The following is a 13,381-nucleotide window of genomic DNA, read 5'->3' as shown; positions in this document are numbered from 1 at the left end:
ATATTATCTGTTTTTCTTTAAGGTGAGGGACTTAATTTTTCTTTCAATTAGTCCTTCAGGTTTGGACCATGGAAGCTTGACATTGTCCAATTTGTTCCCTGAAAAGAGCTTTCCATGGAAGTTCTCTCTGTGTGGAATTTGTATGAGGAATAGATTCACCACTAGAGGGTGAGCATGTACCACTTATATTTCGAGATGGTCACGGTAAGAAAAAATGGAGTAATTAGAAAAATAAGTTAAGTGCTCTTGGATCTATCCATTCTCTGATTTTCTGTTCATATTTTCTTATTGTTGTTGAGAAAAAATTTTAAAGGATACATTTACTTTGTAAAGAGAAAGAACATTTTCTAAATGGAACCAAAGGGGAAAAAAAATACATTTTTTCTAGTTAGCATTAAGGGAAAATGCAAGTGAAAGTATCACAATTAAAGGACATATATATCTGAATCAAAACAAAACTCACCATTCACTTTTAAGCTGAGAAATTATTTTAAATCATGAACGACTCTTGGTTATAGGCATTTTTCTACACTTTGACAAACATTTATTGAGCACCTAGTATGTAGCGGGAATAAGAAAATATCCTTGCCTTTGGGGAGTTCACAGTCTACTGGAAAAGACAGTCATGTAAACATAAAGTGTAACGCACCAGTAAGTGCTATAATAAAGATGTGAAAAAAGTGCTTTAAGAGCCTTCAGAGCCTAGAAAGGATGAGACTAGCCATGGTGAGGGGGATTGTCACAGAGATGGGGACATTCTTGTGTCCCAGACTACCTTTTATCCCAACTGGGCCTCCCAATATCTGTGTTGACAGTTGCTAGGATGTGTGTTCTGGCTCTGTGCTACTGCTCTACAACCCGACTGGTACACAGGGTAGGATTTGGATATTTATATGCACTAATCTTAGCACTATACCTATCTAAGCATCGTTTTCCTAGTCTTTTCTCATCCAATTCTGGGGTCAACACCCAGACAATTAGTTTAGTTGAGTGAGCCAATGGGGTGTACAAGTAAGTAGCTGAAAAACTTTGGAGAAGTGCAAGAGTAGTCCTGTAGAAAGTCAGCCTCATTGGGCACTGGAAATTACTAGAGCCCCAGTCAGCATGACGTTAGTATGCTTAACTGACCAGTGTGTTGCCAATGAATCCTATGGCATAGAAAGCTTTATTTTACTTGTGTTTCTTAAAGTAAATCTAGACTGTCAGAGTATGCTGGTTTATGGGAAAATAAACCCTCCTAAGCTTATGTCCTCCGGATGGGTATGTGTGGGCCTGCAGAGATATGATTAAGCACATGCATTTAGATGAGCCAGATGTGTACCTACAGGAAGAAGAGCTTATAAAAAGACGAGGGAGCTTCCCTAGTGGCGCAGTGGTTAGGAATCCGCCTGCCAATGCAGGGGACACGGGTTCGTGCCCCGGTCCGGGAGGATCCCACATGCCGCGGAGCGGCTAGGCCCGTGAGCCACAACTACTGAGCCTGCGCGTTTGGAGCCTGTGCTCCGCAACGGGAGAGGCTGCGACAGTGAGGCCCACGCACCGCGATGAAGAGTGACCCCCGCTCTCCGCAACTGGAGAAAGCCCTCGCACAGAAACGAAGACCCAACACAGCCAAAAGTAAATAAATAGATAAATAAATTTAAAACAAAAAAACAAAAATAAAACCCTGCCGTATATGCGCATGTCCTCTCTATAAAACTTAACTCCTTAGATGGCATTCAAGGCCTTCCACTTGTGTGGTTTCAGACCCGTGCCTCTTAAATATTCTGTTTAAAAAAAAAAAAAAGACGATAATTCTTATTGTAGGATGCGGTTACTCTTCTGTACTCCCCCAGAGCAGTTTTGAGTGCAGGAGATTGCCAGTTGGAAACCTCAGAAAGCTGTCATTTCAGGTACCCTCATTGACAATTTTAGGAAAATGCTGTTATAGGAAATGAGAGTCTACACAAGGTTTGGTACTTTTTAAAGTAGCAGAGTTATTTTTTCAATGAAAGAAATCAAAGGGATTAAAAACTGAAGACGTGATTTGATTTAGATGCCAACCCCTCTCTTATTATCTCCAATATAAGAGCCAGAGTAGGCTGGCAGGGGGAGGAGAAAGGCAGCAACACCTTGATATGGATTTTAAAACCCCAGGAAACCAAGGGCAAAACAACACATTTAGGTGAATGTTTAGGTATTTTTATGAATATTTTGTGAAGCTGTATCTTTAGCTTTTTTTGTGTGAGAAAATTATGGAAAAGGATAAATGAGATTTTAATATTTTTATTAAGATATGATTATTTGTTATTCAAGGTTAGAGGGAGACAGAAAGAATTCCAAATTGTTCTGTCTGGATTTTGGAATGATACAATGATAGATGAAATTTAAACTCAACATAAGCAAGGTAATGCTGCAGAAGCTGAGATTTTCGATAACTGTGTTTATGCACTGTGATAACTTATAAATTAAAAACCTAGTAACTCTCAGGAAATACACTCAGCCATCACCAGGGATAATATAAGTGACTTCTGTATAAAAAGGGGAGTTTGGACCTGATGCTATATTGAAAATGGAAGAGGAAGTAAATTTGAAAGTAGTATTTTACTGATTATTTGGTGCATTTATATGTCTACAATGAAAAAACAAAAGCAGAAAACATCAGAAGTAGCTATGAAACATAAGTGGGCTGGGTAAGGGCTGACCAGAGTGTAGGTGGCAAATTATATTGACTGTAAACTCAAATAAAAAATATTGCTTTTCAAATTCTTTGTATAATTAATTAATGTGGAATATTATTTAAAAGAGCCAAGACATAAAGTAAGCTGACCCTGATTAGAGTACTCAAGGTAGATAAAAAAAATGAGAAAAGTCAAAGTGAGTTAAAATAAGTTAAAATGAGAAAAGTCCCAAGTAGCTTGTGAAATTTACTAACTTAAGGAATTTTTAAGAGTCCTTGAGACAATTCTAAACCTCAAAAACCAAAAACCTGAGACATTTCAATGTAGTCATGAGTGATCTTGGACAAGTCATTAAACTTGTCCCAGCCTCTATTTCCCTCTCTGTATTGCAGGGTGAACAAATGGTTTCTCAGATGCCTTCCAGCTACAAACTAGTTTTCTTTTGTCTGAAATTATGTTTAATACTAACTTAAGTAAGGTTGAAGAAATTTCCTCACCCATCCTCTTAACCATGAAGTAGTATTGTTTTGTGGTCTACATGTTACGCTCCACTCTTCCTCTGAATGTGTTGATCCGCTTACCCCAGACAGAAGAGAGCCTCTGACATGTTCACAGTAGTGAAAGAGCTGTCAGCATTGGCCCATGATTTAGGGATTTATTTTTTCTACTTAAAAAAATTTTTTTGAACGTGTAGAGGGAAGAATATGAACATAGTAATCAGATAAACCTGGGTTTGAAACCTCTTACTTACCAGCTGATTGCAATAGCAACTGTGTTTCCTGATCTGGAAAAACAGGGCTAATACCCACCCTGAAGAATGAAGAGTGTTACCCAGCACTCACATCAATACATTTTGAGGTTTCTGTTCCTTTTCTTATTTATGATCCGCTAGGGTCTAACTAGAAAAGAAAACAGATTTGATTATTCTTAGTCTTTAAAGAAATCACTGCTGGCTTCCGATAAAATCTTTAAACAAAATGGAGTGAAATAAGTCTCACAAATAATAAAAATCAGCCACTCTGACAGGGTTTCCATACCAAGGCGATTTTAGGCAATAGGCATTAATTAAATCAACATACACATCCAGGATTCTGCAGAACATTTATAACCGGTCATTTCTTCTCTTATGTGCAAGATTTCCAGAATGCCATGGGAGAATTAACCCTCATTTTAATATATTAGGTACTGAAGTCTGAATGTAAAAGCAGCCAAGGTCTATTTTCAGAGCTGAGAGGCCTGTTTCTAGACGCCTGGAGGGTTGGTCACAATGGGTTTAAGCCCTCTGGAGGTCCCTTCCCCAGAGCCCCCGTCTCCTCCTAGGTGTCAGGACCCGGGAGTCCCTCCCTCTCCCTTTTCTCCTTCTTCTGAGCTCCCACCCCCACCCCCATTCAGCCGCTTCTCTTTTTCCATCTTCGCTTTCTCCCATCAGTGGTCAAAATAGGAAACGGAAGTATGTTTGTTGCTTGGTGGAGTGCTAAGAAAGGTTTATTTTAAATTAAGATTAAAAAAAAAAAAATCCCTCCCCGGGTTCTTCATTTTGCAATGAGTCCGAGCGTCCGCGGGCTCCCTAGTCCTCCCCCCCACCAAACTGTCGTTCACTAGTGAGGAGGTTCGGGTCTGTCGGAGGGAGTGTGAGCCTCCTGCGGAAAGATCCCCGGGCAAAGCGGCTTGGGATCCCGGGAGGCACGTGGAGCACCGCCCCCCGCCCAGTGCCGGGGGGCGTCGGAGAGACGGCGGCCCCTGCGCAGCCGGGAAAACCCGTCCGGGAGCCCGGGGCGCGCGGGCAGCGGCCGGACGCAGCGGCGGCGCTGGCGGCGGGGACGCGGCGCGGTTGCCGCAGGGGAGCGGCGGCGGCGGCGGCGGCGGGCGCGAGGGGCGGGGCGCTCTCTGCAACTTCTGCCGCTGCCTCCCGGGCGCTCTCGGCCGAGCCACTCGGCGACTGAAGGCTGTGAGCGGTGCGGTGCGGCCAGCCGAGCCCGGCCCGCCGGCCCGCGATCCCGCGCGTCCCGGGGGTCCGTCGGGTGCTGGAGGCGCCTCCCGCAGGGAGTCCCCGGGTGGCCGCGCTCCCGCGTCGTCCGCTGCTGTTGGGGGACTGGGACGTGCGGGGCCGCAAGGCCGAGCCGGGGCGCCCCCCAGCGGACTGCGCGGGCCCCATGGCTGGGCCGAGCGGAGCGGAACCGACGAGGTGAAGCCCCCGGGCCGGCAGCCGGAGCGCGTGGCGGGGGCGCCGGCTCCATGGGCAGCGACGCACAGCGGCACGATGATGGACGTTAACAGCAGCGGCCGCCCGGACCTCTACGGGCACCTCCGCTCTTTCCTCCTGCCAGAGGTGGGACGCGGGCTGCCCGACCTGAGCCCCGACGGCGCCGGCCCGGTCGCGGGCTCCTGGGCGCCGCACCTGCTGCACGGGGTCCCTGAGGTGACGGCCACCCCCGTGCCCACCTGGGACGCACTCCCGGACAATGCCTCCGGCTGCGGGGAGCAGATCAACTACGGCAGAGCCGAGAAAGTTGTGATCGGCTCCATCCTGACGCTCATCACGCTGCTGACGATCGCCGGCAACTGCCTGGTGGTGATCTCGGTGTGCTTCGTCAAGAAGCTCCGCCAGCCCTCCAACTACCTGATCGTGTCCCTGGCGCTGGCCGACCTCTCGGTGGCCGTGGCGGTCATGCCCTTCGTCAGCGTCACCGACCTTATCGGGGGCAAGTGGATCTTTGGCCACTTCTTCTGCAACGTCTTTATCGCCATGGACGTCATGTGCTGCACGGCCTCGATCATGACCCTGTGCGTGATCAGCATCGACAGGTAAGGGCCGGGCCGCCCCGTCCCGGGGTCCGCCTGGGGATGTGCTGGCAGCTCAGCCCCGCACACTTGCCTTTCCTGGTCGGATAAACCAGACTCCCCTGCGGGAGGAAGGGCTGCGCTTAAAACACCCCCCCCCCCACACACACACATCAACCCGACACCAACCAAACAACTTCAGTTACAGCGTAGCCTATATACACCTTTAAAAGAAGGGCTCGAAATGTTCTGGTTTACAGTAGTGAGAATTTTAAGACCAAAGTTAAGAGTATTTTAAGCGTTAGCAGTTCCACCAGGGGGTCCCTTGGCTTGGTTTTCAGAAGGGAGGGATTTGATCCTCTCTGAGCCTGACAAACCCTTGCTGTGAGCCTGAAAGAATCAGTTCTTACTTTAAGAAATCAGCAGGAGAAAAGCCACCTTGCTTTCCTGATTGTACGAGCTACTTCTCAGGCCAATAAAAAGACCTAGAATGGTCCCAAAATTGGGGGGTCTACATGTTTTAACGTTGCACCTCTATGATTGCTGATTCTGAGTCCCATTCTTTTGGAAGTCTGGTTTTACTGTCTGGCAAGGCTGTCTGTATCCTACAGGCTTACTGGAGCCTTATTCCCTGTCTGAATGGTTGGTTCTAGCATTTCATCATATCCCTTGGGAATCTTCTCTTGAGAACTCCCCCACTGGAGTAATTGAAACAGAGGCTGACCGTCTGTCAGGGATGCTGGGGGGAAAAAATTCCTGTCTTGGATGTCAGATTGGAATAGGAGACCTGCAAGGTTTCTTCAGATTCTAGGATTACAAGATTCTGCAGTGGAGCTAGTCGTTGGTCCTAGAAATATTGTGTAGTTGACAACTTGAAGTATGGTCCTAATGCTCTGGCAACAGAACAACTCTTTGCTTCTCTGGAGACTGAAATAGTAAACCTTAATATTCACAGTTGGAATTTTGCTAGTGTTTTAAAACCAGCACAGGCTGGTATCCTGTTGTGTTTAATGATACAGAGAAACAGTTGCTTATTTTCTTAGTGGACCTACAGAACCTTTAAATGTGTAGACCTTCCAGCAAAGGAGAGATAATTGATGCCTCCACACTTAAAATGAGAGTGTCTCAAAGGATGGTGTAGCACAAAACTGAGGTTTTCCTCCTTTCCTTCCTGTAAACAGTGCTATATTGTGTGTGTGGGTTTTTTTGTTTTGTTTTTTTAATATTTAACATGTTGTGCTGTTTTACTGCTTGGCCAGGGTTTATAGTTACTGAAGGAAGGGGATATTTTCAGGGAAGAAAAATATATTGTATTTGCATTTAGTTAAAGATCTATATTATTTTAAAAAATTGATCCTGCCATTTTGTATATTATGTTAGGAGCTTCTAATAGCAAACAAGGAATTATTTTTAAGAGTAGAGCATGAACTGCATATGTAAGAATATTAGCTCCAAACTTGACAGCTGAAGTTCTGAATGACTGTAGTTAAGCATGACCACAGATATGCATTTACAGTCTGGCTGTGGCAACAGGAACTGGGAGAGTGCACTCAATATACATAGTAAGTATATGCTTGAATTATAAGCGTAAAAATCCGACTGTTCATCCAACAAAAACGGTGCTTCTTGCATGAATGGAGTCCTTTTAAACGGAACTTAGTGTAATAAAGCGAATAACAATTTCTGCTGCAAGTAATGCATTTATAAGCTTTTTTCATTTCATAATTGATAAATGATAAACAAACAGCACAGTGTGCTCATTTGTCTCCTAGGATGACCAGGTTTGGGTGGGACCGCGCTGAGATTCCTGTACATGAGCTAAAGGTTTTCTCTGCTCGTGATGCACGTGTGACTTAGCAGCAGCAGGAACGTCTCCAATACAGAGATGAGGTTAATCCTTTCTTTTTTTTTAACATCTTTATTGGAGTATAATTGCTTTACAATGGTGTGTTAGTTTCTGCTGTATCACAGAGTGAAACAGCTATACATATACATATGTCCCCATATCCCCTCCCTCTTGCATCTCCCTCCCACCCTCCCTATCCCACCCCTCTAGGTGGTCACAAAACACCGAGCTGATGTCCCTGTGCTATGCGGCTGCTTCCCACTAGCTATCTGTTTTACATTTGGTAGTGTATATATGTCAATGCCACTCTCTCACTTCATTCCAGTCCCAGCTTACCCTTCCCCTTCCCCGTGTCCTCAAGTCCATTCTCTACGTCTGCGTCTTTATTCCTATCCCGCTCCTAGGTTCTTCAGAACCTTTTTTTTTCTTTAGATTCCATATATGTGTGTTAGCATATGGTATTTATTTTTCTCTTTCTGACTTACTTCACTCTGTATGACAGACTCTAGGTCCATCCACCTTGACAAGAGCTTCTAATTTCTTTGCCAACTATATCCTTATGATTGTCACAAATTGTGTTAACATAAGGATAAAGATTCTGTCTCTTAGTTTTTTTATGAGAATTGCCCCATTGGTGAATTCTGCTTAACAGTTATTTTAGAAGATGAACATGTCATTTATTTAGATAAAATGAAGAATTTACAGCATCGGAAGACACAGATTGCCTTTCTTCCAAGAACACACAGAACTAAAAATGAGAAGAAGGAAAATGCATTTGTTATCGGTTGATTGATAAGGTGCATTATTTCTATTTTTTCTTCAGTTCCATTGTGGAATATGGCCAACGATATAAAAATGTGCTAAGAAAATATGAAAAAGATTTAATCTTCATTCATTCATTTATCCATTCTCTCTCGGGTACCTAATATGTGTTACGCCATGCTTCGTGCAGCATAAGCAAAGATGAATAACAATGTTCTGAGCCCATGCTATGTTACAAGAAGTTGGTTACCTGTTGGGCATTTAACCTGTCTAAAATGGAACCTTTGATTTTTCTTAACCCCTCCCCACCATGCTGGGATGCTTTTCCAGCCTTTTCCAATGGAATTTCGTGCCCTTCTTCTTCACAGGCTTCAACACTCTGATCCCCACCCTTTATAGATAATGACCCATGATCACTGAAAAAGTAGCAGCCATTGGATGGAAACTGCTTTGTCTTTCCACTACCAAACGAGTTTTCCTGCTTCTCTACCCTTTTTATTTCCTTCCAGTTAAAAAACAAGAAGACATGGTGTCCCAGCAAAGACCAAACCACCTGCACTTCACATCCTGTTCCCTCTCACATTCTGGAGGACTTGGTTTTTCCCTTGGGTCCTCATCTCTCCTTTGTCTTCAGTGTTGACTCTCAACAGGGTCAAGCTTGATGTTCCATTTTTAAGAACTCCTTCTTTGGCTTCACTCGTCCCTCCAGTTACTGCTCCACTTCACAGTTAAGCTGCTCAAAGAACTGTGACCACAGCCTGACTTTATTTCCTTACTCCTCAGATAGGTGAGTTTGACCCTCACCAGGTCTGCTGTAATACTTTAACTGGCCTTCCTGATTCCACTTCTGTCCAGTCCTCGTCCATTGCCTATGAAGAAGCTAGAATGATCTATTTTATTTTTTAAATGGTTTTAAGTGAGATAACATTTCCCTATAGTGAAATGCACAGATATTAAATGTACATTTTGATGAGTTTTGACAAATGTATGTACCCATGTAACCAACACTCCAAATAAGATATAGAATATTCTGTCATCCCGGAAAGTTTCCTTGTGCCCTTTTCAGAGTGATCTTTAAAAAATAGAAATCAAATTATCTTTTATATACAGTTTAAAAACATGCAAAACAGTTGTATATATTGTTTAGGTGAACTTATATAAGGAGTCAAAGTATAAAATAGTGCAGAGGAATGGTGAGCACCAAATTCATGAGAGTAGTTATCTCTGGTGGGGTGGGTGGAGGTGTAATCAGGGAGTAACATACATATCAATGATATCGGTCATGCTTTGTTTCTTAATCTTGATGCTTGATACAGTCTTGTTATCCTGCATATAACTTTCTGTACTTATGAAATATATTTTTAGAACGTTTTTTGGAAATACATATAGAAAAGTGAGCAATCCTAAATGTAGAGCTTGATGCATTTCCACGAAGTGAACCCATGGAGGTAATCTGCAGCTAGATCAAGAAATTGAACATCACCTACCTCCCAGAGGTCCCCTCTTGCTCTTCTCCAGTTTCTAATGCTCCCAAAGATAACCATTGTCCTGACTGTTAGCATCATAGATTAGTTTTTCTTGGACAAAACCTCATAAAATGGCATCATATAGTGTGTACTCTTAAATCTGGCATCTTTTGCTCAATGATAATGTCTGCTGTGCGATTCGTCCATAGTTTTTAGCCTGTCAGTGTTTTATTCATTTTTTTTGCTGAGTAGTATTCCATTTAATTTGCTTATCAGTTCACCTGTAGATGGACATTTGCATTGTTTCCATTTTCTATATATCACTAACAGTGCTTCTATAAATATTTATTTATAAGTCATCCTGTGTACATATTGTCATTCCTTTTGGGTAAATATAACACTGGATAATAAGGTACCTTATTGTATTTTAATTCTATATACCCCTCTCACATCTTTTGTGTTACTGTCATGCATTTTAATCTACCTATTTTAAAAACCTATTAGATATTATCTTTATTGTTATTTTAAGCAGTCAGTATTCATTCTTATTTACCCACATGTTTACCTTTTCCATTGCTCTTTATTTTTTCCTATATTATCATGCCTTCATCTGGGATCATTTTCTTATGCCCGTTAGACTTTCATCAGCATTTTTTAAAGTGAGGGTTTGCTGGTGAACGATCCTCTCAGTTTTTACTTATCTAAAAATGTCTTAATTTTACTATCATTTTGAATGATATTTTCTCTAAGTATGGAATTCTATGTTTGAGTTTTTGTTCAGCACTTTAAAACATTATTCCATTGTCTTCAGGCTTCCATCATTTCTGTTAAAACATTAGTCATTTACCAACAGTGTTATTACTTCTTTGAAGATAATGTGTCTTTTTTCCTCTGGCTGCTTTCAGGATTTTCTTTTTGTCTTTAGTTTTTATGCATTTTTCTGTGATGTCCCTAGGTTTGGCATTATTGGTTATTTTCTGTTGTTTATTTGCTGTCAACCCTACTGAGGTTCTTAGTAACTTTTGTATTTGTGTATTGATATCTCTAATCAGTTTGCTAGTATCTCTTTAAATACTTTTACTGTCCTATTCTTCCTCTCTTCTATGTCTTCAAAGTTACAATAATAATGTCTTCAAAGTTATAATAATTTAGATTGTTTTACTTTATCACACATGTATCTTACACTCTTTTCTTTCTTTTCCATTTTATATTTTTCTCTGTTCTTCAGCTTTGAAGAATTTTGACCTACCTTCCAATTTATTAATCATCTCTTCCACTCTGTTTAATATGTTGTTTGGTCTTATCTACTGAGTTCTTAATTTTAGAGTACTAGAAATTATATTTGATCTTTATTTTTTATTTTTTTGCATTTGATCCTTTTTATTGATTCTAACTCTCTGGTGAAATTCTTTGCCTTTTCACTGAATTTCTCCAACTTGTTGTTATACTTCTGAGCATAATAATCATAGTTAGACTCTTTTTCTACCAACTCTAATATCTGAATCACTTGTGGTGTCTTTGTGTGTGGTCTCTCCCCCCCGACCCAACGCCCAGCTCTGGGTTTTGGCTTTGTGTCTTGGCATGCTTAATAAACATTAATTGTATACTCAACATTTTGTATGAAAAACTGTGGATGTTGTATATGATGTTATTCTACTCCAGAGAAAATAGCTTCTAGGCAGGCATATTGGAGAACTGATTATTGTAATGCAGTTAGGGACTTAGCTGACTGTAGGCTTTGTTTTAGTTTTGATAAAGCTGTGTCTGCCACTGGCCAATGCCTCTTTCTAGGGTGTAGCTTTCTTGGAACTTCAGCTAAGAGCATAGGGGGTTCTCAATGACTTCTCCCCCTGGCTAGTTCAGAACTCTGTTTTTTTCTCTCCTTAGCAGTGTGAGACTATCACAACTCTCACTGAAAGTTTTTTTGGGAGCTTTCTCCTTGGCTTCTTAGCCTCCTGCCCTGCACAGCTTCAGAATTCAGCAAATGTCTTGAGAGGAATACCAGCCAAGTGTTGGGCATAGTTTTCTGTTCCTTCCTTCTTATTTGGATCTTGGCATCTCAGGTCTCTAATTTTTGTTTTTCTTTCCTCAAGAGACTACCAAAATTTCTTCTGGTATTTTTGCCTCTTAATAGCATTTCTGTTGAGGCTCTTTGCCTGGATCCTCAGCTCCTTACCCCTCACCTAGTTTAGGCAAATGTCCCAAGGGAAAGAGTGGCTGCAGAATTTTGGCTCATCTCTTTGTGGTTCTCTCATTTCTAGGATTTTGTCCCCTCAACTCCTGGTTTTCTCAAAAACTCTGTTATGCCTTTAAGCAGGTGTGTGTGTGTGTGTGTGTGTGTGTGTGTGTGTGTGTGTGTATGTATGTGTATGTATTTGTGCTTTATCCAGCTTTTCTAGTTGTTTTCAGCAGAAGCATTAGTCTGAAGCATTAAGCAACCCCATCATAGGTAGAAGTGGATGTGTGCCTGAAAGATTTTAAATGTATGCAGATATAGAAATATAATGATGTAAATTTTGTGCTTAAAACCCTTCATTGGCTTTTCATTTCACTAGGAATACAATTCAAAGTCTTTGGCACACCTACAAGGTCCCTGATTTGTTCCTCCCTTACTTCCCAACAACATTTTGTACTGTGTTTCACCTTGCTCTCCATAGTATAGTCATACTGACCTTTTTCAGTTTCTCCAGCATGCCAAATTCTTCCTACATCGGGCCTATTCCATGCGAACCCACCAACTAATATATGTGCAATACTATGATTTCATGTCTGGAGTTCTGTTCCCTAATACATGTTTTTTGATCCCAACTTGGATAGCTTAAAAGTGTTTAACCCTCTAAGATGGCAACAGTTAAAATGTCTGAAAAATACCAAATATTGGCAAGGATGTAGAGCAGAGGGAACTTTCGTATGTTACTAGTGGGACTGTGAACTGGTGAACTACTTTGAAAATAATTTGCCGTTATCATGGAGTGTTGATGATACATACACCCTATGATTCTGGGATTCTGTTATGTTACCACTAGGTATATGTCAGAGAGACTCTTGTCACCAAAAGTCTTGTACAAGAATATTTATAATATCCACAAATTTGAAACTCCCGAACTTGAAATAATATATAAGTGTATCCTTAGTAGAATGGATAAATCAGTTGTGGAACATTCACAGAATAGAATACTGTTGAGTAGTGGTTATCAAACTTGAGCATGCATCAGAACTATCTGGAGGACTTATTAAAACACAGATTACTGGGCCCCATTCCAAGAGTTTCTGGTTCAGTAAGTCTGGGGTGGAGCCCAATTATTTGCATTTAAACAAATTCCCCAATGATTCTGATGCTCCTGGTTTTGGGACCTTACTTAGAAAACTGTTGCTATACAGCAGTGAAAATTGTTGTAGTAAAATGAATCTCACAAAGTAATTTAAACAATTTTTTATTATAAAAGTTTTGAAACTTATTTAAGAGTCAAGAGTATAGTATAAAGAGCCTAATCTATCCATCGCCTAGCTTCAACAGTGATGAATTTATGACCACCGTATTCAAAGTATACTTTGCAACTCCTCCATCCTCACAGTATTTTCACTCAGATGTCAGACATCATGTAGTTTCACCCATAAATTCTTTGGGGCCACAAACATAATGCTGAGCAGAAGAAGTGGAGTCCAGAAGAACACATGATTCCATTCATATAAAAATGAAAGAAACAGCATTGTTTAGAGGCATACATAAGTGTAACTATCGTAAAGAAAAGGAAGGAAGTATACATCACGAGAACAAGGATAGTAGCTAGTTACTTTTAGGTGGGAAGGAGGGGTGTTGTGATCAGAGAGGTGTGCTTTTGAGGTGGTGTAATGTTTTATCTCTT

General features: G+C 41.6%; 1 protein-coding gene across 11 annotated transcripts in view; it reads left to right on the top strand.

Annotated features, from left to right (window-relative positions):
* The first annotated feature begins 4,213 nt into the window (after positions 1–4,213).
* The window catches only part of HTR7 (5-hydroxytryptamine receptor 7), a 671,904-nt gene continuing 662,736 nt past the window's right edge, over positions 4,214–13,381 (top strand). For 5 of the 11 annotated variants that reach the window (XM_082339526.1, XM_082339523.1, XM_082339522.1 and 2 more), the window contains exon 1: positions 4,214–5,465. In XM_082339526.1, coding sequence (XP_082195652.1) covers positions 4,921–5,465 — 545 coding nt within the window. In that variant the 5' untranslated portion in view covers positions 4,214–4,920. Of the gene's footprint in view, positions 5,466–7,224; positions 7,332–13,381 lie in introns of those variants that run through there. The other 6 variants (XM_082339519.1, XM_082339528.1, XM_082339529.1 and 3 more) reach the window with 3 other exon arrangements.

Source organism: Balaenoptera borealis, assembly GCF_965194805.1.
Source record: "Balaenoptera borealis genome assembly, chromosome: 10".
Taxonomy (NCBI): Eukaryota; Metazoa; Chordata; class Mammalia; order Artiodactyla; family Balaenopteridae; genus Balaenoptera; species Balaenoptera borealis.
Note: the sequence above shows the minus strand (reverse complement) of the source record. Positions and strands in the feature narration are given on the sequence as shown.